This window comes from Anomaloglossus baeobatrachus, chromosome 8, assembly GCF_048569485.1.
Source record: "Anomaloglossus baeobatrachus isolate aAnoBae1 chromosome 8, aAnoBae1.hap1, whole genome shotgun sequence".
Lineage (NCBI taxonomy): Eukaryota > Metazoa > Chordata > Amphibia > Anura > Aromobatidae > Anomaloglossus > Anomaloglossus baeobatrachus.
Window position 1 is genome coordinate 244,658,073 of NC_134360.1, and position 27,630 is coordinate 244,685,702.

At 47.7% G+C, this 27,630-nt stretch overlaps 1 protein-coding gene across 5 annotated transcripts in view; it reads left to right on the forward strand.

The window, feature by feature from the left end:
- The window catches only part of ST3GAL3 (ST3 beta-galactoside alpha-2,3-sialyltransferase 3), a 363,061-nt gene that overhangs the window by 285,956 nt on the left and 49,475 nt on the right, over positions 1 to 27,630 (forward strand). For all 5 annotated transcript variants that reach the window (XM_075320480.1, XM_075320479.1, XM_075320481.1 and 2 more), the window contains one exon: positions 13,220 to 13,314. In XM_075320480.1, coding sequence (XP_075176595.1) covers positions 13,220 to 13,314 — 95 coding nt within the window. The remainder of the gene's footprint in view (positions 1 to 13,219; positions 13,315 to 27,630) is intronic.

Consider the following 27,630-nt stretch of genomic DNA (forward strand, 5'->3'; position numbering starts at 1 on the left):
TAACGAGTGGGTTAAAGAGGGAGTCACAGAGCCCTCAGAGCAGGGACCGAGAAAGAGCCAAGGAAAGGTTACCTCAGAGAGACTCTGTCATCAAATCTCCTCCGAAACTCGTGACCATTGGCCTTCTGGTAACCGAACTGTTTCTGCTGTGAACTGTGCAAAACAAACCAGATGGTAGTAAAAAGGACTTGTTTGAGCTGATGTGGACTTGGTGTGTCGTCTCTCCGCCGTTCGACAGGACCCTGCGACGTCAGAGGAGAAGGCAGCCATCACCGCTCGGTCGCTTCCCTCCTGGTCAGCGACCCGCCGCCCTGAGGTAAAGTATCTCCACCTGTGGGGAGCTGAGAGATCTTAAGCTGCCGTCACCATCGCCTCAGAGGTCGGCCGTAGGCAGCGCTGGTGTATCCCGCTTACCACACACCACAGGTGGCGTCACGTATATCCCCAAATTCATCCCTGTACCCCATTCCCCAGCCGCAGAGTGAGCACCCAGGGCATGAAGCCAGGACCGACCACCTGTGATAACACCATCGAGAGTAAAGTATCCGTATTCCCGGCACCAGAGTACCCCCCTACCGAAAACCCTGATGGTCGACTCAGAGGCATACCCATAATACGTACACAACTGGGTAGAAAGCAACAGAGAGGTCCCCCTGGAAGAAGAGTCCCGACGTACGTTTCATGATCAACAATATATCACTTCATTTCATCAGGGGGAGAGAGGTGGAATGCCAGCAGCGGTGTGCTTTTAAACATGACGTTCGGTCGCTCCGGCTGCTCCGCCCCCACAGCGTCAGCACCAATCGCAACCAGTTATCCGGCGCCGTCAGCAGTCAACGCCCCAAATGGTAGCGCGCATGCGTGAAAACGGAGACGCGTCACCCGGAATCACGCATTTGCGCAGGCGATGATGACGCCGACGACGCCGGGCCAGTAAACAAGGTGATGCAACTACGCAATGAAACAGGGGGAGGAGGAGCGGGAGCGAACACATGAGACACAACCATAATAAACAGAACAACGTGAGCACAGGTGGGAGAAGTCATAATTCCATAATGCGAAATCACAGAATTTTCAGTAATCTGCTTCCAAGGAATCCCAGATGTGGCACATGAAGAATATCGCAGATAGATGGTATGTCCATATATATCAGCCGATGCCATAAAGGTATACGTTACAGAGTGCCAGAAGAAAAAGAAGGAGGGAATATATCTAAAATTTAAAAAATAGACAAAAAATATAAAATAAAAACAAGGCACAGAAGACAAGGGAGATACAAGGAAAAGACGCTCCTCGTAAGAAGGGCGCAAAACTAAGATGTTCAGTTAACCCCTTAGGGGACAATGTTCCCAACCTATGAATCCAGCGTGTTTCACGCTGGGCCAGAATTTTACGTACATTCCCACCCCTCGCCCCCCCCCATGAATGACATCGATACCCCTGTGGCCTTTCTTGCTGCTTTAATCATGTGTTGTTTTCATTCTATGAGTGATCACTGTTCACTGGGTACCTAACCTGGCACTGGTCAGCACCACCTTCTATGAGTCCTGTATACGTAGTGCTTTCCTGCCAAAAAATTATTATCATGATCTGCAGCCATTAGGATCCGGATTGTCAGCTTTACCCTTCTATTTATATTACATGCTCTACAATTTAACACTTTTCATCTACACACCCGGTGTAGTTTTGCTGCCGATTTTATCTTGTGTCAGTTGTATTGTAATAAATTATTCATTTTGCACTTTACTCTCTTTGTCCTCTTGTTCTTGAAACGTTTTTGAGTGTGCTATGTAGGTACCATGCTTTGGTTATCCTGCTTGTGATTGTCTGCAGCGCTTTTTTTTTTTTTTTTTTTTTTTTTTTAGCTTTTGTTCAAATCAGAGTTTATTAGAATAGAAGAAGATAATCAAACAATTGCACAGCGCGCAGGCTGAGGGTATATATCCCAAGCTAGCTGCTAAAAACCTCACAGTTCCTTGACTTCACCTGCGCCACTGGCGACCAAAAATAACAAGTACAATTCGTATGTGTGTGAAATAGGAAGAACAAGTTGAAAAATAAAGAGATAAAGAAGAGGAGGTGGAAGAAGAATTTAGAGACAGTAAAGACAACAGAAACGTGGGAAAGTAAGATGAAAGGGGAAGGGTACAAAGGGTTCCCACCCGAATGGACGCGCCCTCCTACATCAAAACCACATTTTCAAGGCTAACCTTCCAGGTACAGAAATAAGAGAATGGAAAATTACCTACATACCTGCCCCCCGTGAATCCATAGACCCATATCCGGTGAGTCCCTGAACATGATCCACGGGGCCCACGTAGCATCAACTTTGTCCTTGTTGCCGAGTGTCTGACCGATCAAGGTCTCCATCCTGAGGATCTCGTTGCACTCTGCTATGAATTCATCCCGTGATTGGATTCTAGTTTGCTTCCAATACCTTGGAATTAGGTTTCTGGCAGCTGTTAAAAAATGTCTTAATAAACCTTTCCTAAACCCTGAAGCAGAAACATTCCCGAGGGACAGGAGAGCTAACTCTTTTGTGGGCTGGATCTGCCTCAAGGATAGTTTATTGAGTAACTGGAAAATGCTCTCCCAGAATGATCTCACCGGGGGACATGACCACCAGATATGGGTGAGGGTTCCCCTCTCCTTTTGGCATCTCCAGCACACATCAGAGGCTGATGGAAAGGCAGCACGGATACTCACAGGACACCTATACCACCTAGATAGGATCTTGTAGCACCTCTCCTGTGATATCACATTCAGCGAAGTTTTTTTTTTTTTTTAAACACAAATTTTATTGCAGTTTTCAGAATCATTACAATATGTCTAACATTTGAACAAGAATAAATTCACCTTACCAATTTACTCACCCTTGTCTTAACCCACCCTCTTTTATTACCACTTTATCCCCCCCAACATTTTTAATACACAGAACACCAGGTATAAGTCGCGAAAGAACACACAGCTCCTCTATATTCTGATTCCCGTTTGAAGCCCTATTTCTCTGAAACCCTCGTCTCACCCTACTGTCGTGTCTCTACTGCGTGTGTATTTTCAGCTTTCCCAATGTGCCTTGCAAGTCTCCCAGTAGGTACCATTCCGTATTAGTGAAAGGAGATACCACTTTCCGTATTTCTGCAACTCCATACTGTTGTACTATAAATCTCTTCCATTTTTTAAAAAAGTTTCCCGTTAGTTCGTCCTTATTTCTTTCGGCTTCCAACTGTTCAATATTGAGCAGCTTTTTAATCTGATTGACCACCTCCTCCTCTGATGGAACAGATTCCTCGAGCCATCTGCGTAGTAGGGCCTTTTTCCCTATCATAGCAATATTATGGAAGAGTCTTGGAATCGTGGTCCCCCGTGTATCTCCTCCTCCTTCCTTTTCTTTAGTCCTGTGGTGGAAAATCCATAACAATGGGTCTGGTTCCATTTCCACTTCCCATACTTTTTCTATAAGTGTCTTCATTTTTCCCCAAAATTTCTGACTTTCTGAACACTGCCAAATCCCGTGGTATAAGTCCGTTTTCGGCTGCTTACATTTGGGGCAATGTTCTATTTTATTCAACGTCTGCTTGGTGCGGATGTTAAATCCATAAATTGCTCTGTGCATTAATCTAAACTGTGTGTCCCTCCAGCCCTCATTAATCACCTCCTTCCTCATCCTCATCCATCCCTGCCATATCTTTTCCCCTGCCTCTGTATCTTTTAGTTGTCGCGCCCACGCTCCCCAGACCTGGTCAGAGTGCAGTGGTATCAGCGAAGTTTTACCAATAAAGAGAAGGATTTTGGTCCGCTCCTCAGCCGAGAATGACCTCCCCACTCTCTCTCCCATTTCCCAAAGTACCCAGGCAAGCCGTCCCTCGCACCTCTGCATCTGAGAAACAAGTCATACAAGGTCGAAATGGTATGGCCTGGAGGATCCTTCTTTAGGAAAAGGGTCTCAAAGGGTTTGAGTGCCCTATAGATGTCTACCCTCCTAGCCATAGACACTATAAAACTTTTCAGCTGTTCGAAGAAGAACCACATATCTTGAGATTTGTTGATATCTGAAGAGTAATTATATAGGGGTTTAATACCTGTGTCTGAGATAAAGTCACGAATAATAGGATGGTCACTCTTCCTTTTATGGAGGAATGTTGATCTATGGAAACCCGCCTGAAAATCTGAATTACTATGGACCGGTGTCAATGGGCCTGGAATGCAGGACAAGTCAAGATATTTATTAATGTGACGACATGGACGCTCATGGGTTAAAGTTTCTTAAAATTCAGCCAGGCAGCATGATAAATTGTTAATAGATGGGGGAGAAGTCCCTCATTGTTTTTACAAGACTCTTGTTGACTCAATGTAATTGTGTTGGCCACTGAAAGCCAGACGTATTGTTCTCCAGACTTTTCCAGTAACCATTGTATTGTAGTTGTGTATTGCTAATGTGATTACCTTAGTAGCCATTGTTGAGTCTGTGACTTGCAGACTCCATGTAGATATCTTCAGTCTTTCTGTAGACATCATTTGGATGAACATTGTCCATGCAGCTTGAGATTCATCCAATGGGAGAGGCGCTCTTGTCCAACCAATCGATGAGGACGCAGTGTATCTAAGTGGAAGGCTGTGGCTATAAAAGGGACTTCTTTAAGCCACCAGGTTGTTGATGGATGCTGATGGATTCAGTCTAAGCTCTTTGGAGCTGACTAGAGGATCAGGATATCTTATGGCTTCAATCTAGCGACTCCGGTTCCGGTTGGAGACCATATCCACAGCCTAGGGATTTCGACTGCGGCTGCCAGGATTGTAACATCATACCAGGACTACCTAAGGAGGACACTCAGGTTGGGACAGTTCAGTCACCTGTTACAGACTTTGCAGACCTCACACAGCTTCCTGAATCTGGCATTATTCCTTTCTCGGTGGGTGCCCGCCAAAAGCGGGGTGCTGCTGGACTGGAGTAAGCGGCCCTGGAAGCTCTGAGGCATGGACATTCTAAATCCCTGGTGAGCCAGCGGAAGGGGGAGACTCTGTTGCCTGTTACATTTGTGTGTTTTGCTGGTTATGTGTTATGTGCCGTTAATTGTTTGGGGATCCAATAAAGTCTAATTATTGTGGTTCCCTCACCCTGTGTTGTCTGAGTAGTGTTACGCCCACGGTTAAGGAGGCCGGCGTTCAGTTGGGATGAGCCCTGAGCCACGCTGTCTTTCTAAAGGCGGCGGGTTTTAGTGGACAAGAGCACCCACTGAGCCCCGTGTCTCCACAATTACCTCGGGACATAAAATTCCACAATTGCTTAGTGATAAAGGGTACTGTGATAGAGCTGGAGCTGGGTGGTGCTCTGGTCCAAATAACTACCTTCGGATCAACATCAGATTGCGCGCTTTCGGCTTCTACCCATCTTTTAATTTCCCCTGAGTTAAATAGATCCAGAACGCACGTCCCTAGAGAGGCGTAGCTATACAAAAGGAGATTAGGGAGTCCAGTTCCTCCCATATCCCTTGATCTACTTTTTTTTATCCACTTTTTATTTTTTATAAGAATTATTTCTATTTCTATAAAATAAGAAAAGTAAAATGCTATTTTCTGCTTTATAATAGAAGAAACACCAATAACTGTCACTTTATAAAAGATTCCCTGCCCTGAAGATGGGTGACATAAAGTAGTGACCATAGGGACATGGAGGTTTCCATATTTCCTATCCTGCATCCTGTTTATGAAAAAAAAACCAATGGAGAACACATAGTTTGAAAAGTGTTTATATAGGGATAGATAATAATGGAAAAAGCCATCCACGGGTGGTGGCGGACTCGTCACCTCTCACCCTACGATCGACTCTTTAGGCTATGTTTTAGATTATCAGCCAGTGTAAATGGATTTTTAGTGCATGCTTCAGGCGATAAGGCTGGTTTCAGACGTCCGTGTTTAATCATGTACCAGTCACACGCATGGTTATGGTCACACGTGTGACATCCGTGTTTGCATGCGTGTGACACGTACCGGGTAAAACACGAGTCTCTGTAATGAAAAGATGTTTTATATTTACCTGTATCCAGCGATGTTGTCTCCAGGTCCGCTGCCTCCCGCTCCTGACCCCCGCTCATTATTTTCATTGATTAGTCACTGCCTGAGGATCTGGAAGCCGAACGGAGCATCGCGGGGACAGCGCCGACAGCACAGCCGAGGACAGCACCGCCGGGGACATCACCGGTGACAGGTGAGTATACAGCAGTTTGTGCAGTGACATCCAGGGGGTCATCGGAGTTCCCAATGAACTCTCATGAACCCCTGGAAGTCACCATCGTGACACTCGCTGTAGCGCGGGTGTCATCCGGAGGTCATTAGAGTTCATTGGGAAATCCGATGACCTCCTGGACATCCCTGCACACACACTGCTGGCAGGATACTCACCTGTCACTAGCGATGTCCCCAGCCATGCTGTCTCCAGCGCTGTCACCGCGATGCCCCTGCTCCCAGCTGCTCACTGCAGTGAATAATCAATGTAAATAATGAGCGGGGGTCGGGAGTGGGAGGCAGCATCGCTGGATACAGGTAAATAGAGAAAATCTTTTTATTTAAAAACCCGTGTTTTTGAGTGCAGGCGGGGATCTCTCTCAAGGGGTCCTGGTCCACTCTCACCGCTTTTCTCTAACCCGGAGTTCCCCCCAGGGATGGGAGTTGAGCGTTTCTTATGTTGAAGGAGGGGTTAGGACACACGGATAGCCCAGACTTTGCACGGTTTGGAAGTACCCCCTTTTTCGGCCCTTTTGCTCACAGAGGGTCGGCATCCAACGGCTAGGCTGGAATACCTTCAACTTAGGTCCTTCTTGATGGTTGACAACAGACTTGGGCTTTTTGCGGCTCAGCCTACAAAATTTGAACAATTGTTTTTGCAGGAGGATTCTCCCGGGCATCTATTGTCTCTGGTTTACTTCTTCCTGATTACAGAGGCGGACATGGGAGACCTTAAATATATCGAGAAGTGGAATAGAGATTTGGGGACTTCCATTCCCGAGGAGGACTGGAAAAGTCCTTTATCCTCACTCATAAATTTTCCATCGCCTGTGCAGCACAGGAAAAAAATTATAAGATTCTGACCCGTTGGTACAGGTGCCCGGATACTCTACACGCAATATTTCCCGGGGTCTCAGATAGCTGCTGGAGGTGCGGAAGGGGAAGGGGGACAATGCTGCTTATCTGGTGGGACTGCCCATTGATACCTTTCTGGAGGTCCGTGTTCAAAGCATACGCTGTGATTTGCGGAGAGCAGTTGGTGGGTTCCCCTTTGATGGCGCTGCTTTCAATTCTCCCGGGATCGCTTAAATCACAGAAAGCGGACCTTCGGAGGTACTGTCTTACGGCGGCACGCATGGTGATCCCGAGACACTGGAGATCGACTGGGGTGCCATCTGTGAGGGAGTGGTTTGCGGAGATGGCCATCATCCACAGGATGGAGTCCCTAACGGCAGAAACCAATGACTCAGTGGATACATTTCTTAGGATCTGGACCCCCTGGACCCTGGCTCTTGATACTCTACCATTTCAGAACCTTATTGGTAATGCACGACGCGTGTTACGTCAGTCCAATGTAGCGGCCCGAGTACTGGGGAACTAATCCCTACCATGCCTTCCCTCCCTCTCTTTCTGTTGCTCTTCTCTCCCCCTTTTCCTTCTCTTCTTTTCCTTATGTTTCCCCCTTGCTACTTTCCTTTCTCTCTAGTTCTCGTTAAATCTTCAAATTTTTTTCCTTTTCTTTTTTGTTTTCGGCAGTAGCCTCGCTTTGTTTGAGGTGTAGTTCTCATTTGGAAGGAGATTGTCTGTATTATAAAAGGCGGTTACATGTCATATGCGTGCCTTATGATGGTAAGAGAAGAGGTGTTAGTTAGGAGGTAGCTTATACTCTTCTCTGTAAGTTGACATGAAGTAATCACGTATTCGAATCTTTTTTTTTCTTCCTGTAAATTCTCTTGTTTACTTTAATAAAGAAAGATTAAACATAAAAACCCGTGTTTTCTCCGGTCCGTGTCACACTGATGTCACATGGATCACATCAGTGTGCGGTCCGAGTGACACCCGTGCTGCCGGAGAAAAAGCTGACACGTTTCCGTGTGAAATAGCGGGGCCACACAGTCCATGTGAAAACACGGCCGTGTGAGTACACAATATAGGGTAACATGGGTACATGTGACATGCATGTTAAAAACGGATGTCACACATACCTAAAACACGGACGTCTGAAACCAGCCTCAGGCTAAGTTAACATGTGCCGTAATCATCCCTTAGAACAGATGCACGAGCAAAAAATATTCTGCAAACACAACTTTTTTGTCAGTTTTTAAAAAAATGGATTTTTGCAGAATTAATTTTTTAACACGGGAGTGTATGGAGAACGGATCCGTCACCTGATTTCTATGTGGCCGTCCGTGTTTTTTGCATTTGTAACGGATACATTTTTTTCTTACTGGATCAGTTTGAAATGGAAAATAAAACAGTAATCAGTTAACGGATCCATTCTCCATAGACTCCAGTATTTAATGTGAATCCGGCAAAAATCAGTTTTTCAAAACGGACAAAAGTATTGCGTTTGGAGAACTCTTTTGCCAATGGATCCGTTTGAACGGACGAATTACTAGACGAGTGAACTCAGCCATTTGCATAAAACCAATTAAAAAAAATGCAAAAAAAAAAGCAGCAAAACTTAACATGTGAACATAGCCTAAATGTTGGTCCCTTTCCTCGACTCACACGCAACACTTCACACATTCACCACAAACTACCTATGTTCTCACGTTCCATTTTTGCAGCTTTTGTTTTAAATGCAAATTCCAGCAAAAGCTATGAAAGCTCAGAAATCCCACCCACTTTATTTTTTTTTTCATCACCCAATTAGAAAACCTCAACGTTTTTGAAATCTGCATTGTGTTAATTCTTTTAGCGTTTTTGCAACTTTTTTTCACCAGTAGAAAGTAAAAAAAAAAATTCTGCAGACAAAAATATGCAGCCATGCAATGTTTTTGATGAATAAAACTAACTTTTTTTGAAAAAAAAAAGCAAGACCTGCTTTTTTGGTACTTGGCTTTTTTACTGCCAAGAGAGCAGGTTTTGCCTCCAGAAAAAAAAACACTACAAAAATGCAACATGTGAACACTGCCTAAGGGGTGCTTTGCACACTAAGACATCGCAGCTGCGATGTCGGTGGGGTCAATTCGAAAGTGACGCACATCCGGCGTCGCTGTCGATGTCGTAGTGTGTAAAGCGTTTTTGATACGATTAACGAGCGCAAAACCGTCGTAATCGTATCATCGGTGTAGTGTCCGACATTTTTATAATTGTGCTGCAGCAACGGTACGATGTTGTTCCTTGCTCCCCTGCGGCAGCGCACATCGCTGTGTATGAAGCCGCAGGAGCGAGGAACATCTTCTACCTGCGTCACCGTGGCTCACGCCAACTATGCGGAAGGAAGCAGGTGGGCGGGATGTTTACATCCCGCTCATCTCCGCCCCTCTGCTTCTATTGGCCGCCTGCCATGTGACGGCGCTGTGACGCCGCACGACCCGCCCCCTTAGGAAGGAGGTGGGTCGCCGGCCAGAGCGACGTCGCAGGGCAGGTGAGTGCATGTGAAGCTGCCGTATCGATAATGTTCGCTACGGCAGCGATCACAAGATATCGCTGCTGCGACGGGGGCGGGGACTATCGCGCTCGGCATCGCAAGCATCGGCTTGCGATGTCGTAGTGTGCAAAGTACCCCTAAGTGACACGGGTGTGTCACGCTTGACAAACAGTCCTGTGATGTCCTGCTGTTGAAGGTCACAGCGTTTTGCTACTCAAACTGCTCCCTGACAATCTCTTCTTCTCTGGTTAGAGTTAATCCCTCACCATCAGCAGTTCCCTTCTTTAAATACTCTCATTACCCCTTGGTCTTTGCTGATGACAGAGTTAAAAACCTATACAGGCCTTAGATGCAAGCAGTCTGCTTGTATTCATCTGATAAAATGTTGTTCATTGCAGTACCTCTGCCTGAGTCATCCTGGAGATAAGTCTTTCCTATACTTTCCCCTGTTTATGCTCCCTGTGTCTTCTTTATAGCTTAGTGGGGTTGACTAAGCGCTCATCCCATCTGTTCCCTACATAGGACCCAGTTCAGGGACAGTCAGGGTCAGGTATCCTGCTCGGTGCATAGGTGTGGGACCTATCTAGGGGAGTGAGGGAAGCCAGGGGCCAGCGGAAGGCTGGATTAAGGGTCACCATTTACCCTTCCCAAGGCATGGGGTTTCCCTTCCCTGTCTCCGTACACGTGGTACTTCCCCGTACCTAGCGTGACAATAGGTGTCAATATTTTCATTAGTTATCCTGGCACAATGGTGCTGCCATCTATCCGTAACCATGAGGCATGGCCTTCTGAAATGTCCCCCACAGTCAGGACTGCAATAGCATTTGTCGTCCCAAATGAGCGCTTTGTTCGGGGTTTTTTTAACCCGTATAGATCTAGTGCGCCGCAGTCCCTTGATTCCAAGGCTTTCATCCGTATTGCATTCAGCGGTTGGCGTTCATCTGCAGTGAATGGACCCCTTTTTCTGCGGATCAGTCGCGGTACCTGGGTCAGATCACCACTGAGCGCACTCTTATGACCCATCCTAAGGACACGCCATGTTTTTGAATAAATTATATAGGCAGAGGTTTGATGAGAGAGGTTTTTCCCGCTTTAATTAGCTGGGAGCTCTGGACTCATAATGCCGCATGCTCTTAAGCTAATGTAAGAATGTTCATGTTACACGCTGCATAATAAGGGGATGAATAATTCACGGCCGCCGTCCCCGCGCCCCGGACAAAACTCATGCACTGGTGTCAGATAATGTTCCCGTCCCAGAAGTCGAATACTGGATACTAATCTCATGTCCACGCGGGAAGCCCATTATACCGGCGGCTCAACTCATGAATAACTTAGCCCCGACCGCTGGCACAAACTGCCATTATTACTTGCCACAATCTCCCCTCCATCTGCTACACAGCGATAATTACTAAAAACGAGATGATGGCTCCTCTGGGAAGGATTCTCGTCCTTGCCGGGGCTTTTCCTTTTGCTTTTTCATGACCTCCAGCCTATGATAACACCGGGGACATCTGTCCAAACTCTGCGGACTTCCGAGCTGTAAGTCATCTGCGAGACAAGTGTATAAATCAGTGGAAATGACATCTCCGCTGCGTAATCGTAAAGGGCTTCCAGATTTTATGACACTACCGTACAAGAAGTTCTTAAGTTCTTCAACTTTCTTTTCCAGTTTGCATTTCAGTTCTTTGAAAATGTTGAAATCACTATTTTTGTAAGAAAACACGACCGTTGCTCGAAAATCTGGAGAGATCACTTGGGATCGTTCACACTGGACACCCTTTCAATCAGGAAACGTTTGATTCCTCATCTGTATTGTGCATCAACAATTAAAATACCACACAAGGCCAAACAAATATTCCTATATAATTATTGCAAGGGATTCCCTAAAAATGGATGTCACAAAGATCACTGGCGGAGATCACTGGCGGAGATCACTGGCGGAGATCACTGGCGGACACAGACAGAACAATATAAGGGGCTTTGCAGTCCAATTATGCATCATAATGCATAATTCCACCTTCTTTGGAGAAGGTAGTGGCCCCCAATTTATTGGTCCCCTGTGCGATTCCACCAATATGTCCGCCCCGATACAGATTGTGTCCTTATGTTACTTTATTTAGACACCTCTTGAGTTTAAAGCATGAGTCTGATTCTAACCCCCCCCCCTTCCCCCCGGATGAGAGTAGTGCATGATGCGGTAGTCCGTATGTAAACAGTTATCTGATCTTTCCCATTGATTTGGATTGGTCCATGTTCTGTCCATCTGGAACATGGACAATTTATGGTCTAAAATATATATCTACTAGCTGTAGTACCCGGCATTGCCCAGGATAGTAACTGTCTCTCTCTGTCTCCCTCTCTCTCTCACTCTGTCTCCCTCTATCTCTGTTTCTCGGTCTCTCTCCCTGTCTGCTTTTCTCTCTGGCTGTCGCTCTCTCTCTGTCTCGATCTGTCTCTCTATCTCTGTCTCTCTCTCGATCTCTGTCTGTCTCTCTCTGTCTCTTTCTGTATCTCTGTCTATCTCTCTCTCTTTCCCTCTCTGTATCTCTGTCTCTCTATCTCTGTCTGTCTCTGTATTTCTCTGTTTGTATCTCTGTCTCTCTGTCGTTTTCTCTCCCTGTATCTCTCTGTTGCTATCTGTCTTTATCTTTTTTTCACTGTCTCTCTGTCTCTCTATATCTCTCTGTGAATCTCTCTCTGTCTTGATCTGTTTCTCTTATGTCTGTCTCTATCTCTGTCTATCTCTCTCTTTCTCTATTTCTCTGTCTCTTTTTCTCTCTCTGTATCTCTCTGTCTCTCTTTATCAGTCTCACTGTCTCTTTTTCTCTCTGTATCTCTGTCTGTCTCTATCTGTGTCTCTATCTCTGTCTGTATCTCTGTCTCTCTCTGTTTCTCTCTCTGTCGCTCTGTCTCTATCTGTCTCTCTCTGTATCTCTCTGTCGCTATCTGTCTCTCTATCTCTGTCTTTCTATCTCTGTCTCTCTATCTCTTTTTTTTCCTCTCTATCTGTTTTTCTCTCTCCATTTCTGTCTCTCTCTGTATCTCTGTCTCTCTATTTCTGTCTGTATCTCTCTGTATCTCTTTGTCGCTATCTGTCTCTCTGTATCTCTGTCTCTCTCTCTCTCTCTCTCTCTGTCTCTCTATCTGTCTCTGTCTCTCTGTTTCTCGCTCTGTCTGTCTCTGTATCTCTCTGTCTGTCTCTGTCTCTCTTTGTCTATTTCTCTCGCTGTCTGTCTTCCATAATTCCGCCCATGTTGGGTTGTGTTGCTGTTTGATTTCGGGAATTTATTGGTTTACAGTAGTGATGGGCGAATCTTAACTCTTTGTGTTCTGATCATGCTTACTGAATAGCAAATACTATTCCAGTATTCGGCACTGCAAGAAAACTGCTCGGGTTCCCACTGACTTGCATTAAGTTCGTTATTCATGCTGAATACCGGAATAGAACTTTGGGATTTGTTACGAATAATCCAAACGCTAATAGTTACTATTCGCCCATCACTAGTTTAAGGTCATTGATGCCATTTGACTGTACTGAGATCCATTTGAGATGATTTTTGAAGGCTTTATGAAGGGTATATGATGGGTTGAACTAATCCTTTTCACTTTGTCTTGCAGGTTCTCCAGACCAGCACCAATGTTTCTTGACGATTCCTTTAGAAAATGGGGAAAAATCAGGGAATTTATGCCTCCTTTTGGAATTAAAGGACAAGGTAAAATATGTGTGGAGTCTATAAAGCTGCTGTCACATAGAGAGTGAAATGCACGGGGAACATTGAGCGGAGGATGAATCAATTATTTGGTAGATTTTCAGTTCACATTGTTAAAGGGGTTGTCTGGTGAAAATAAGTGATCCCTTACCCACCGGATCGGTGATAACTTACTGATTGCCAGGGGTGCGACCTCTGGGACCTGCATCGATCGGTAGTATGGGGAATTGTTATCTCAAACTGGGCACTTTTATCCAGCGCTGCTCCATTTTTTGTCTACAATTGGGCCCCCACGATTAACAAGTTATCACCTGTCCTATTGATATTGATAGAGGATAATTTGTCTTTACCATACAACCCCTATAGATTGTCTTACTAATTAGATGCCAAATTAGTTTTTGGGAGTACTTGATCTCATTAAAGGGGTCTTCAAATTATCTGAATCATGAAAGTGTGCCGTCTGTGTGCAAACTGTCATGATTCCCGTGTATCCCCAGTCATGTGACCACAGTTATGTGATTCGTACATGTGATGCGCACTATAGTGCACATGTGGAAAACAAAGTAAACTAAGGTCTTACTAAAAACTACTACACCTGACCTGCCTGATCCTTGTACAGACTAGGAGGTCCCTGCTGCGCAGTCCCTAAAGGCTCCTGCGCAGACTGAGATGGCTCAGATGACCACTTGGACCGTTGCTTCCTAAGCGGCCATTGAGGGTATCATATACTTCCTTAAGAATCCAAGGGAAGATGCAGAGTAAAAAAATAAGGTAAACCAAAAGTAACATTCTGAAAGGAAAAGCACTTGGCAGAAAAGCTGTAATTGCAAGCAGGGTCCCCTTTGGAAATATCACCAGCGGAGGTTTTGAATAGTTACACCCGCCGGGTGATAGGGCAGACTGAATTACCGAGTTGGAAACACTTGTTGGCAGAAAGGCAATGAGCACACAAACAAAGTGTTCAGAACCAAGACAACGACCAAACCAGACTGTGGCTCAGTGGAGAGGGAAACGGGTCACAGCATAGGAGAGTGGCAGATCAAATCCAAGGCATGACAGCACAGTGGCAACCAAATAGATTCTCATCCGCTTCTCTCAATGTTTTATTGAGAGATGAGAATCTAGTTGGCAATTGACCAAAAGTTTGCAATTCGCATACCCGCTGTCACATGACTACCAAGGGGAATCGTGACAATTTGCACAAAGTAATTTAGATGTACTCTTTTGCCCTCATTCAAAAATATTATTCTGGCATAAAGTAAGACCTCAGACAGTTGCGTGGCAAAAAAAATTAACCCATCAATCATTACCAGAATGTCGATCATATCCATCACTGAGACCTTTGTGGCTCTTGAGAAGCAGTTTGCTCCTCGCTGCCTGGTTATTGTTGCTCTTGTCACCTCCTGTGATGTTTCCACCACCAAGAATGATGATTTGTATGATGTAGCGCTGGTTTTTCACAGTTAGGCTAGGTTCGCACACTGTTTCTTTTTAACGCTGCGTTTTTGTGCGTTTTTGGCCGCTAAAAACGCACAAAAACGCACCTGCGTCGAAAAAACGCATCAAAAAACGCATGCATTTTTGCCGCGATTTGGTGCGTTTTTGGCTGCGTTTTGCTGCGTTTTTGATCTCTGCTTTTTGCTGCGTTTTTCCAATGCATTGCATGGAGGGAAAACGCAGAAAAACGCAGGAAAGAACTGACATGTCCATTTTTTTTTTAACTCAAAAACGCAGGTAAAAAAACCAGATGTGTGCGGACAGCAAAAATGAAAACTCATAGACTTTGCTGGGGAAGCAAAGTCCTGCAGTTTTGAGGCCAAAAACGCACCCGAAAAACGCACTGTGCGCACATAGCCTTACTGCAGACTTTTGGACTGTTTTTGAATGTATCTGCGACCCTTGTCGCGGTGATTGATTTGTGATGATTTCACCTGTTCTCCTACTATGGTTCCATGCTTGACTTGCTCCATCGTTATTCTGGGTTCCTGGAACTGCCTTTACCGTTAATACATTTCCAATTTTATTACCCAATTATTGCTGCTACAGTCTGAATAATCACTTTACTTGGCGGTTTTACTCCGATTGGTCTTAACTTGTTCTTAATCCCTGGAGTAACCGCCTGTCACACTAGATATGGGGACGTACCAAGCGCACGGCGAAAGGGAAGGGAAACCCTGTATCTAGGGAGAGGGAAGATGGTGACCCCTGACCAAACCTACTGCTGGTCCCTGGGGTCCGTCACCACCCTGGATAGGTTCTGCACCTATGTGCCGAGCCGGATACCTGACCCTAGGTATCCGTAGTGCTGGACCCTAAATAGGGAACAGGTGGGATGAGCTCTTGGTCAACCCCGGGCGGCACGGTGGCTCAGTGGTTAGCACTGCAGTCTTGCAGCGCTGGGGTCCTGGGTTCAAATCCCACCAAGGACACCATCTGCAAGGAGTTTGTATGTTCTCCCCGTGTTTGCGTGGGTTTCCTCCAGGTACTCCGGTTTCCTCCCACACTCCAAAGACATACAGCTAGGGACTCTAGATTGTGAGCCCCAATGGGGACAGTGTTGCAAATGTATGTAAAGCGCTGTGGAATTAATAGCGCTATATAAATTAATAAAATTATTATTATTATTATTATTAACCCCACTAAATGCTAAAGAAGACACAAGGGGGACATACGGGGGAAAAGCATAAATTACTTATTAGATTACTCAGGTAGGAGTTCAGCAGAGTTTTCGGCATCACTACCACAGAGGAGTACAAGCCACCTGCTTGCAACCTCGGCTTGAAGGAACTGAAAATTATCACCAGCATCAGTCCAAAGGAAGGAAGGAGTATTTAGACACCAAGATAATGCTGACAATCAACAGCTGGGTGGAAGTTGAGCTCCTGCTGGGTCCAAAAGGGGAGAGATGAATCCAGAAGGAAAAGCTACCTATACCAATGAATACTGACAGCAGGAACAGTAGAAAGTCAGGGAGCTTTTTGTGCAGTCAAAACGGTGTGACCTTCTGTGGCCAGAAACCACATGACTGTCTGTCACACGTGACACATCCGTGACGCCACCAATTTCTCACGACTGTATGATGTTGAGACTTGGGGACAAGCTATAACTCAGAAGGGTGGGGGTCTACAAAATATCCATTCTTAACAGATTTTCTGCAGCCTAAGTACCATTGATCCACATCTAGGGATAGAATCAAAACTAAGAGTATATTATTCCGTTAGTGTGTTATTACCATCAGTGCGAAGAACTTTCTCTAACTAGTAAACAACTCTTGCGGTGATGTCGGTCCCGGTTGGCGTTCCGGTTGGCGCCTGCCAGTTACCTCTGATGGTCTCGTAAGGACGGTATTTCTTCTTGCTTGCAGATCGGCCCTTAAGGCGATGTGCTTGATATGTCAGTTTTATTTAACCAGTGGAGAGGTGATATCAGTAAATGTGGAGTTTCTTCATGATCCAGATGTTCTTTCATCACTTGGCTGATTTGTAGTATAAATCATTTAGCACATTTCCGGCTGCAGATTGACCTCCTCGGCAGGTTAAACCAACCGCAACTTTTCTATATGCAAAAAAAAAGTTGCCCCATTCCCCGTCTTGTGCTACCTGATCTGTTTGATCATTGTGGCATGGCTACTCTTACACCGGGTCACCCTGGGGGAACCGCATTTGTTTACCTGCGGAGTAACCAAGTGGAACAGTCCTCACAATCCAAGGCTTCTTGATGCTGCTGGTGGCGGTGGACAGGTCACACATGGAAACCTTATGTGGTGGGGTTGTAACGACGTTCGTCATCCACCAAGAACACGACGTTGCAAGTAATGGATGGGACCATGTCGTTACAAGGACATAGATCCAATATCGTCATCTTGTTGTCAATTACACTGATCATATGGGAGAAGAGGTTATCAAAGAAACCGCCCAAAAGGCTACTTTAGGGAATAGTCCATCCATGATCATGTTAAGGTGACCCTACTCATTAGATGAACGTTGGCCAAGCCCAGCTGACCCTCTTATGCGTGTAATGGTGTCCCAATTGTCCATCATTGGCAGATATGAAAAAGTAGAATTGGTCTGTTGGTTATCAATATGACGATTCTTTATTCTCATGGGACATAGATCAGACATGTGTCTAGTGACGCGTCTAATGATGATGCCCCCTGTGCTTGCGGTCCGGTGCTCAATCATGGCGGTGCCCGATAGTAAGGTACAGGACATTTTTGATTGGCGCAATTAAGGGGAAATCCGGGATAAAAGGGGACCCTCGGCTCTTTGACATCACTCTCTGAGGAAGCGTTAGTGAAACGCGCGTTGGAGTGCGTGATTGGGGAACAGTATCACACTCTGGCTCTGAACATGACAGCAGGTAATCTCTAGGGATTCTCCTTTTAGAGCCCCTGCCCTTTTTATATTGCAGTCTTAATAGTTCAGCAATATTGGCAGTGATTTTTGGACTGATGGCGGTACGTGGCTTTTTGTTGAGGAGATTTAAGCAATGTTAATCATATATTTTCTCAGATATTTATAGGGGTCATGAGTGTGACCTGTTCCTTTGTAATTCTGTAGCCTACAGCTAATTGCCAAAGCTACTGGCCGCTTCTGAGGTGACCGGCCTTCTAGGTATGGAGCATGTACCGTACTTACAAGCTGTTGAGCAAACAGTTTGCAAGTGCATCTCTGGATCTGGCCGGCCTCATTGTCCCTGTGCTTCTGCTTTGTTTCAGAGGTAAATCTGCCTCTGCTAATTATGGAGAGATGGGAGAGTGCGCAGTTTGGGATAGTTGCCCAAGTATGGTGTCCGCCGGACCTATGAACATTCAGGTGCACACCTCCCCAAACAAGCAGGAACCAGAAGGTAGGGGAGCAGTGCGCTCCTGAAGCTAGGAACAAGAGACAACCCCTTAAAGGGAACCTGTCAGCAGAAATTTAGCTTTAAACCTAAAAGTTTCCCCTTCTGCAGCTCCTGGGCTGCATTCTAGCAAGGTTCCTATAGTTTTTGTGCCCCGTTTTAAACCAAATTAAATACTTTATAAAGTTGTACCTTTTGGTATGCAATTCTTGTAAATTATCCATGGGGCGGGCTGTCTGCTGTCAGTTACTGTCCCTCCTGCCGATTTACACCGTCCCCCAACGCTCCATTTCATACATCAGGACGCCGCTCACTGTGCCCTAGGTCCCGCGCATGCGCCGTGCAACTGTGCACTGTGCACAGTGACCGCTGGTGACGTGTGTCGCAAGCACGAGATTATGGGCGGTGCTGTGATTGCATCAGCAAGTGCCCGTCCATAATCTCGTGGCCGCGCTTTCCCCTCTGCCTCCAGCGTTCTGCGCAAGCGCTGGCCAGATGACCCGACGTCACTTCTTTCCCATCTTACCCTGCAGCAGGAAATAGATGGGAGGAGCGGAGCAGGACACCACCGGTTACGAGAGGTGACGTCGGGTCATCTGGCCAGCGCTTGCGCAGAACGCTGGAGGCAGAGGGGAAAGCGCGGCCACGAGATTATGGATGGGCACTTGCTGATGCAATCACAGCGCCGCCCATAACCTCGTGCCTGCGACACATGTCACCAGCGGTCACTGTGTACACAGTGCACAGTCGCACGGCGCATGCGCGGGACCTAGGGCGCAGTGGGCGGCGTCCTGATGTATGAAATGGAGCGTTGGAGGACGGCGTAAATCGGCAGGAGAGACCGTAACGGACACCAGACAGCCCGCCCCCATGGATAATTTACAAGAATTGCATACCAAAAAGGTACAACTTTATAAAGTATTTAATTTGGTTTAAAAGGGGGCACAAAAACTCTAGGAACCTTTCTAGAATGCAGCCCAGGAGCTGCAGAGGGGGAAACTTTTAGGTTTAGAGCAAAATTTCTGCTGACAGGTTCCCTTTAATGGTGACCACCAATTAGTCAATGGATCCCCTGATGTCCTACCAACAAAGATTTGGATTGGTTAGAATGTTTTTGTTCTTTACAGATATGGATTACAACCAAAATGCATTTGATATTCTGCAACTAAATATCAAACAATTGTGAACTCCTAAAACCCTTGAGGTCCTACGTTCCTCACACTCTCAGGAGTCTATTAAATCCTTTTTCTATACTGAAAAACCCCATGACTGATGTTTATTGAGAGGGGATCTCGATCCGTCTGCTCGGCAGATGTCGCAGGTAACCGTTTATTAAAGGAAACTGGTTTGAAGATGCAAAAGAATCTATTCTGGAGACGTCTGGAAGCCCACACCGTTCAGAACACGTCTTCCTCGTAATCCAGGTCTTGCCTCGACTGTATGGTCTTTATTAGGTGAAACGGTCCATCCAGCTGAGCTTAATATCCTTTCTTTGGCTAGGAGCAAAGAAGGAACACGTGAATAATGAAGTTCTGGTTCTGGAAGCCTCCATACTGGCAACAAAGGCGAGGATTAGGTGCAGGGACGGGATGGAATGTTGTATGTTTTTGACACAACCCATAGTGAGGGCTCGGCTGACGCTCGCAGCAGATGACGCTCGGCTGACGCTCGCAGCAGATGACGCTCGGCTGACGCTCGCAGCAGATGACGCTCGGCTGACGCTCGCAGCAGATGACGCTCGGCTGACGCTCGCAGCAGATGACGCTCGGCTGACGCTCGCAGCAGATGACGCTTGCAGCAGATGACACTCGGCTGACGCTCACAGCAGATGACGCTCGCAGCAGATGACGCTCGCAGCAGATGATGCTCGCAGCAGATGACGCTCTGCTCACGCTCGCAGCAGATGACGCTGGGCTCACGCTCGCAGCAGATGACGCTGGGCTCACGCTCGCAGCAGATGACGCTGGGCTCACGCTCGCAGCAGATGACGCTGGGCTCACGCTCCCAGCAGATGACGCTCGGCTGACGCTCGCAGCAGATGACGCTCTGCTCACGCTCGCAGCAGATGACGCTGGGCTCACGCTCGCAGCAGATGACGCTGGGCTCACGCTCGCAGCAGATGACGCTCTGCTCACGCTCGCAGCAGATGACGCTGGGCTCACGCTCGCAGCAGATGACGCTGGGCTCACGCTCCCAGCAGATGACGCTGGGCTCACGCTCGCAGCAGATGACGCTCGGCTGACGCTCGCAGCAGATGACGCTCGGCTGACGCTCGCAGCAGATGACGCTCGGCTGACGCTCGCAGCAGAGTTTGTGCTGAGTGTCATGAGCATATCACATCCAATGCTATATAATAGTGTGACCCCTGTCCAGCTGTATAGCCCTCGTTGGCATTTTACCTATCCTCCTCTGCAAGGAGAGAACACACGTTTTTTACTGTCAGCCTGCAAAAAAAAATGCTGCAATAATAATGCAACATCGTCTTCGACAGTCCTAAATTGTGCCAAATTTATCAAAGTTGTCCACGCTGTTTGCAAAATCTGCGGCAACTTTACACTGTTTAGTCTGAATTCACACCACCTGGTAGTTATGCCGGAAGTTTTGATGCATGGCGTTACATGTGAATTCTTAGCGTTTTCAGTAAGGCCACACCCCCTTGTCACACAAGGCACAGAAAGTGTCTAAAAGACATGAAATTGCTGCAAACTATGGAAAAGACATTTGTCACAAAATTAGGTCAGAATTCTGCTGCACTTAGCCTGATAAATCTCCCCATTGTCTGAGCGTTTCCTTGTATTTGCAGGCATAGTTGTATAGACAGGTGTGCAGCGCGCTCTCCCCTGCAGCAAATATCTGACATACTACAACAGGCTAATGAATCTAATGCAATGTTTTTAGGGTGCACTCACACTGGCGCATAGCTAGTGTATAAGACGTCTGAGTGCTGTCCGATGTTTTATCGTAGAGCACTCAAATCTGTGTTATACTAGTACGCACGCAGTAGATTGTATCTGGCTCACACTGCAGCTCGGCTGACGCTCGCAGCAGATGACGCTCGGCTGACGCTCGCAGCAGATGACGCTCGGCTGACGCTCGCAGCAGATGACGCTCGGCTGACGCTCGCAGCAGATGACGCTCGGCTGACGCTCGCAGCAGATGACGCTCGCAGCAGATGACGCTCGCAGCACATGACGCTCGGCTGACGCTCGCAGCAGATGACGCTCGGCTGACGCTCGCAGCAGATGACGCTCGGCTGACGCTCGCAGCAGATGACGCTCGGCTGACGCTCGCAGCAGATGACGCTCGGCTGACGCTCGCAGCAGATGACGCTCGGCTGACGCTCGCAGCAGATGACGCTCGCAGCAGATGACGCTCGCAGCAGATGACGCTCGCAGCAGATGACGCTCGCAGCAGATGACGCTCTGCTCATGCTTGCAGCAGATAACGCTGGGCTCACGCTCGCAGCAGATGACGCTGGGCTCACGCTCGCAGCAGACGACGCTGGGCTCACGCTCGCAGCAGACGACGCTGGGCTCACGCTCGCAGCAGAGGACGCTCGGTTCACGCTCGCAGCAGACGACGCTCGGCTCACGCTCGCAGCAGAGGACGCTGGGCTCACGCTCGCAGCAGACGACGCTCGGCTGACGCTCGCAGCAGAGTTTGTGCTGAGTGTCATGAGCATATCACATCCAATGCTATATACTAGTGTGATCCCTGTCTGGCTGGAGGTGGAGATGTGATTCTGCGGGTCTTGTCCGTCTTCTCCCTCCGCTATCGTCCTGTGCCGCTGTAATGTGGTGTAATTACACTGACCGGATTTCCTGAATAATAGCTCATACAAACCGCGTTGACATTTCCAGTCCACATGGAGCCTTACAACCCGCCTGTCTCGCTGCCAAAGTTCTGCTCCACCGCTGCCATTCATGTCGGCTTTAACATTTCCTAAATGTCTCACAAGAAGCTAGAAACAATTAGCGCTTGTTTGCCATTTCCAGCGAGGGCTGCGTGTAATTACCGTTACATATTTCTGATGGTTTGTGCATGCGGAGAGGACAATGCTGCGGTTGGGCCGACCCCGCTGATGTGCGTGCCACGGAGGCCTCATTCTTTACCGGCCAACGAGTAAGAAGCTGCCAAGCGCGTGTCAGGGGCTTCTGTGCTGCTCAACACTGCACACTCATTGTCACTGAGGTGACGCGCCATATAGTGCACAGAAAACCCTCCGCAATCAACTTATCAAATCCTCAATTACAGAAAGGATGGTCCAGGTGGGATAACCCCTATAAAGAGGTTGTCTCAACTTACGAGTACCGAGCACCCGAGCATAGTAGTGCCTGCTCATCACTAGTTACCAGTACTGAGCACCCGAGCATGGTAGTGCCCGCTCATCACTAGTTACCAGTACTGAGCACCCGAGCATGGTAGTGCCCGCTCATCACTAGTTACCAGTACTGAGCACCTGAGCATGGTAGTGTCCGCTCAACACTAGTTACCAGTACTGAGCACCCGAGCATGGTAGTGCCCGCTCATCACTAGTTACCAGTACTGAGCACCCGAGCATGGTAGTGCCCGCTCATCACTAGTTACTAGTACTGAGCACCCGAGCATGGTAGTGCCCGCTCATCACTAGTTACCAGTACTGAGCACCTGAGCATGGTAGTGTCCGCTCAACACTAGTTACGAGTACTGAGCACCCGAGCATGGTAGTGCCCGCTCATCACTAGTTACCAGTACTGAGCACCCGAGCATGGTAGTGCCCGCTCATCACTAGTTACGAGTACTGAGCACCCGAGCATGGTAGTGCTCGCTCATCACTAGTTACCAGTACTGAGCACCCGAGCATGGTAGTGCCCGCTCATCACTAGTTACCAGTACTGAGCACCCGAGCATGGTAGTGCCCACTCATTACTAGTTACCAGTACTGAGCACCCAAGCATGGTAGTGCCCGCTCATCACTAGTTACGAGTACTGAGCACCTGAGCATGGTAGTGCCCACTCATTACTAGTTACGAGTACTGAGCACCTGAGCATGGTAGTGCCCACTCATTACTAGTTACGAGTACTGAGCACCTGAGCATGGTAGTGCCCACTCATTACTAGTTACGAGTACTGAGCAACTGAGCATGGTAGTGCCCGCTCATCACTAGTTACGAGTACTGAGCACCCAAGCATGGTAGTGCCCACTCATCACTAGTTACGAGTACTGAGCACCTGAGCATGGTAGTGCCCACTCATTACTAGTTACCAGTACTGAGCACCCGAGCATGGTAGTGTCCGCTCATCACTAGTTACGAGTACTGAGCACCTGAGCATGGTAGTGCCCGCTCATCACTAGTTACGAGTACTGAGCACCTGAGCATAGTAGTGCCCGCTCATCACTAGTTACCAGTACTGAGCACCTGAGCATGGTAGTGTCCGCTCATCACTAGTTACGAGTACTGAGCACCTGAGCATGGTAGTGCCCGCTCATCACTAGTTACGAGTACTGAGCACCTGAGCATGGTAGTATCCGCTCATCACTAGTTACGAGTACTGAGCACCTGAGCATGGTAGTGCCCGCTCATCACTAGTTACGAGTACTGAGCACCGGAGCATGGTAGTGCCCGCTCATCACTAGTTACGAGTACCGAGCACCCGAGCATGGTACTGCCCGCTCATCACTAGTTACCAGTACAGAGCACCCGAGCATGGTAGTGCCCGCTCATCACTAGTTACGAGTACAGAGCACCTGAGCATGGTAGTGCCCACTCATCACTAGTTACCAGTACTGAGCACCTGAGCATGGTAGTGCCCGCTCATCACTAGTTACCAGTACTGAGCACCCGAGCATGGTAGTGCCCGCTCATCACTAGTTACCAGTACTGAGCACCCGAGCATGGTAGTACCCGCTCATCACTAGTTACGAGTACAGAGCACCTGAGCATGGTAGTGCCTGCTTATCACTAGTTACCAGTACTGAGCACCTGAGCATGGTAGTGCCCACTCATCACTAGTTACCAGTACTGAGCACCCGAGCATGGTAGTGCCCGCTCATCACTAGTTACGAGTACTGAGCAACTGAGCATGGTAGTGCTTGCTTATCACTAGTTACCAGTACTGAGCACCTGAGCATGGTAGTGCCCGCTCATCACTAGTTACGAGTACTGAGCACCTGAGCATGGTAGTGCCCGCTCATCACTAGTTACGAGTACTGAGCACCTGAGCATGGTAGTGCCCGCTCATAACTAGTTACCAGTACTGAGCACCCGAGCATGGTAGTGCCCGCTCATCACTAGTTACGAGTACTGAGCACCTGAGCATGGTAGTGCCCGCTCATAACTAGTTACCAGTACTGAGCACCCGAGCATGGTAGTGCCCACTCATTACTAGTTACGAGTACTGAGCACCTGAGCATGGTAGTGCCCGCTCATCACTAGTTACGAGTACTGCGCACCTGAGCATAGTAGTGCCCGCTCATCACTAGTTACCAGTACTGAGCACCTGAGCATGGTAGTGTCCGCTCATCACTAGTTACGAGTACTGAGCACCTGAGCATGGTAGTGCCCGCTCATCACTAGTTACGAGTACTGAGCACCTGAGCATGGTAGTATCCGCTCATCACTAGTTACGAGTACTGAGCACCTGAGCATGGTAGTGCCCGCTCATCACTAGTTACGAGTACTGAGCACCGGAGCATGGTAGTGCCCGCTCATCACTAGTTACGAGTACCGAGCACCCGAGCATGGTACTGCCCGCTCATCACTAGTTACCAGTACAGAGCACCCGAGCATGGTAGTGCCCGCTCATCACTAGTTACGAGTACAGAGCACCTGAGCATGGTAGTGCCCACTCATCACTAGTTACCAGTACTGAGCACCTGAGCATGGTAGTGCCCGCTCATCACTAGTTACCAGTACTGAGCACCCGAGCATGGTAGTGCCCGCTCATCACTAGTTACCAGTACTGAGCACCCGAGCATGGTAGTACCCGCTCATCACTAGTTACGAGTACAGAGCACCTGAGCATGGTAGTGCCTGCTTATCACTAGTTACCAGTACTGAGCACCTGAGCATGGTAGTGCCCACTCATCACTAGTTACCAGTACTGAGCACCCGAGCATGGTAGTGCCCGCTCATCACTAGTTACGAGTACTGAGCAACTGAGCATGGTAGTGCTTGCTTATCACTAGTTACCAGTACTGAGCACCTGAGCATGGTAGTGCCCGCTCATCACTAGTTACGAGTACTGAGCACCTGAGCATGGTAGTGCCCGCTCATCACTAGTTACGAGTACTGAGCACCTGAGCATGGTAGTGCCCGCTCATAACTAGTTACCAGTACTGAGCACCCGAGCATGGTAGTGCCCGCTCATCACTAGTTACGAGTACTGAGCACCTGAGCATGGTAGTGCCCGCTCATAACTAGTTACCAGTACTGAGCACCCGAGCATGGTAGTGCCCACTCATTACTAGTTACGAGTACTGAGCACCTGAGCATGGTAGTGCCCGCTCATCACTAGTTACGAGTACTGCGCACCTGAGCATGGTAGTGCCCGCTCATCACTAGTTACCAGTACTGAGCTCCCGAGCATGGTAGTGCCCGCTCATCACTAGTTACGAGTACTGAACACATGAGCATGGTAGTGCCCGCTCATCACTGTTTACGAGTACTGAGCACCCGAGCATGGTAGTGTCCGCTCATCACTAGTTACGAGTACCGAGCACCCGAGCATGGTAGTGCCCGCTCATCACTAGTTACCAGTAATGAGCACCCGAGCATGGTAGTGCCCGCTCATCACTAGTTACGAGTACTGAGCACCCGAGCATGGTAGTGCCCGCTCATCACTAGTTACCAGTACTGAGCACCCGAGCATGGTAGTGCCCGCTCATCACTGGTTACCAGTACTGAGCACCTGAGCATGGTAGTGCCCGCTCATCACTAATTCCTATAGATTATAACTGTGGCAGAAACGCTGCAGTTTAAGCTGGCCTGCTTGCTGACAGTTTTCAGTCTTCCAACAACTGTATTGTACAATTTTGAAAGTAGAAACAGATTATTATACACCGTAGAAGTCGGCTTCCACATTTCTCGAGTTTCTTTGATGCTGTGCGATACAATCTGACCTCCACTGCCGGTAAATATTTCTTGGCGTTCCTTCCTCTGAACAGGTTTGCCTGTTTACACATAATCTGACCTCTGGACAGGTTTGCCTGTTTACACATAATCTGACACTTGCAGACAATCCGCTGATGGAAGTTGTTCCTTTGTAAAAAATACAATGACTCTCCGTCTGATTGGAAAGTGGCTTCGTCCTGCAGGAGCGTCCCAGTGTCTGGTTGTTTATGCCGTGGCTTCTCCCGGCGTGGGCCATATTTTCTGGAATTCCTACCAGTCTTGATGTCATCTGTATTGTATTGTTCTGCTTGACTTTTCTTTGTTTTTGTTGCACTGATTCATGGCAGATGTGGCAGAGTCGTGCTATGAGTCACAGAGGGGCCCACAAGCATAGTAATGTTTAAAATTAGACGTCCCCCTCAGAAGCTGGAGAGGCTCCTCTGCGGCATGTCTGACATGTATTCGTATGAGAAGATTGTATTACATGATGTAGCGTGGCGGCTCACAACAAAGCGACGATGCCTCAATGACATGTCTGGTAGGAGCACGGACCGCCAAAGACTTCTCCGCTGCACCGGCTCTGCCAGTCCGCGCCGTTCAGCAACTGATAACCGCTGAGGTTAGAAGATACAAAAATTGGACAGGAAATCACATAAACCACAATATAATAATAATAATAATAATAATAATAATTTTATTCATTTATATAGCGCTGTTAATTCCGCAGCGCTTTACATACATTGGCATCACTGTCCCCATTGGGGCTCACAATCTAGAGTCCCTATCTGTATGTCTTTGGAGTGTGGGAGGAAACCCACGCAAACACGGGAAGAAACTCCTTGCAGATAGTGTCCTTGGTGGGATTTGAACCCAGGTCCCCAGCGCTGCAAGACTGCAGTGCTAACCACTGAGCCACCACAAGGCTGCAGTGCTATCCACTGAGCCACCACAAGGCTGCAGTGCTAACCACTGAGCCACCACAAGACTGCAGTGCTAACCACTGAGCCACCATGCCTCCCAATATCGACAGTAAACCTGAGGCCATAATAGAGGTAGTCAGTTGCAGCTAGACTGCTTGTTGACTGTTTCCCAATTACAATGGTAAGAAGCACACATTGTAAAGTTTTCCAGTAATTTCAGATTATCTTCATAAAACCTTTAAAGGGAATCTGTCAAACTTTTTTTTTGCCACCTAATCTGACTGGAGCATAATGTAGGGGCAGAGACCCTGATTCCAGTGATGTGTTACATACTTGGCTGCTTAGTGTAGTTTTGCTAAAATCACTTTTTTTTATCAGCTGATTCACTAGAGGACTAGTAAACCTGCTGCCTGTTACTCCTGTCTATCCTGGTGCTTATTCACCAGGTTTTGGCTCTCCCCTCT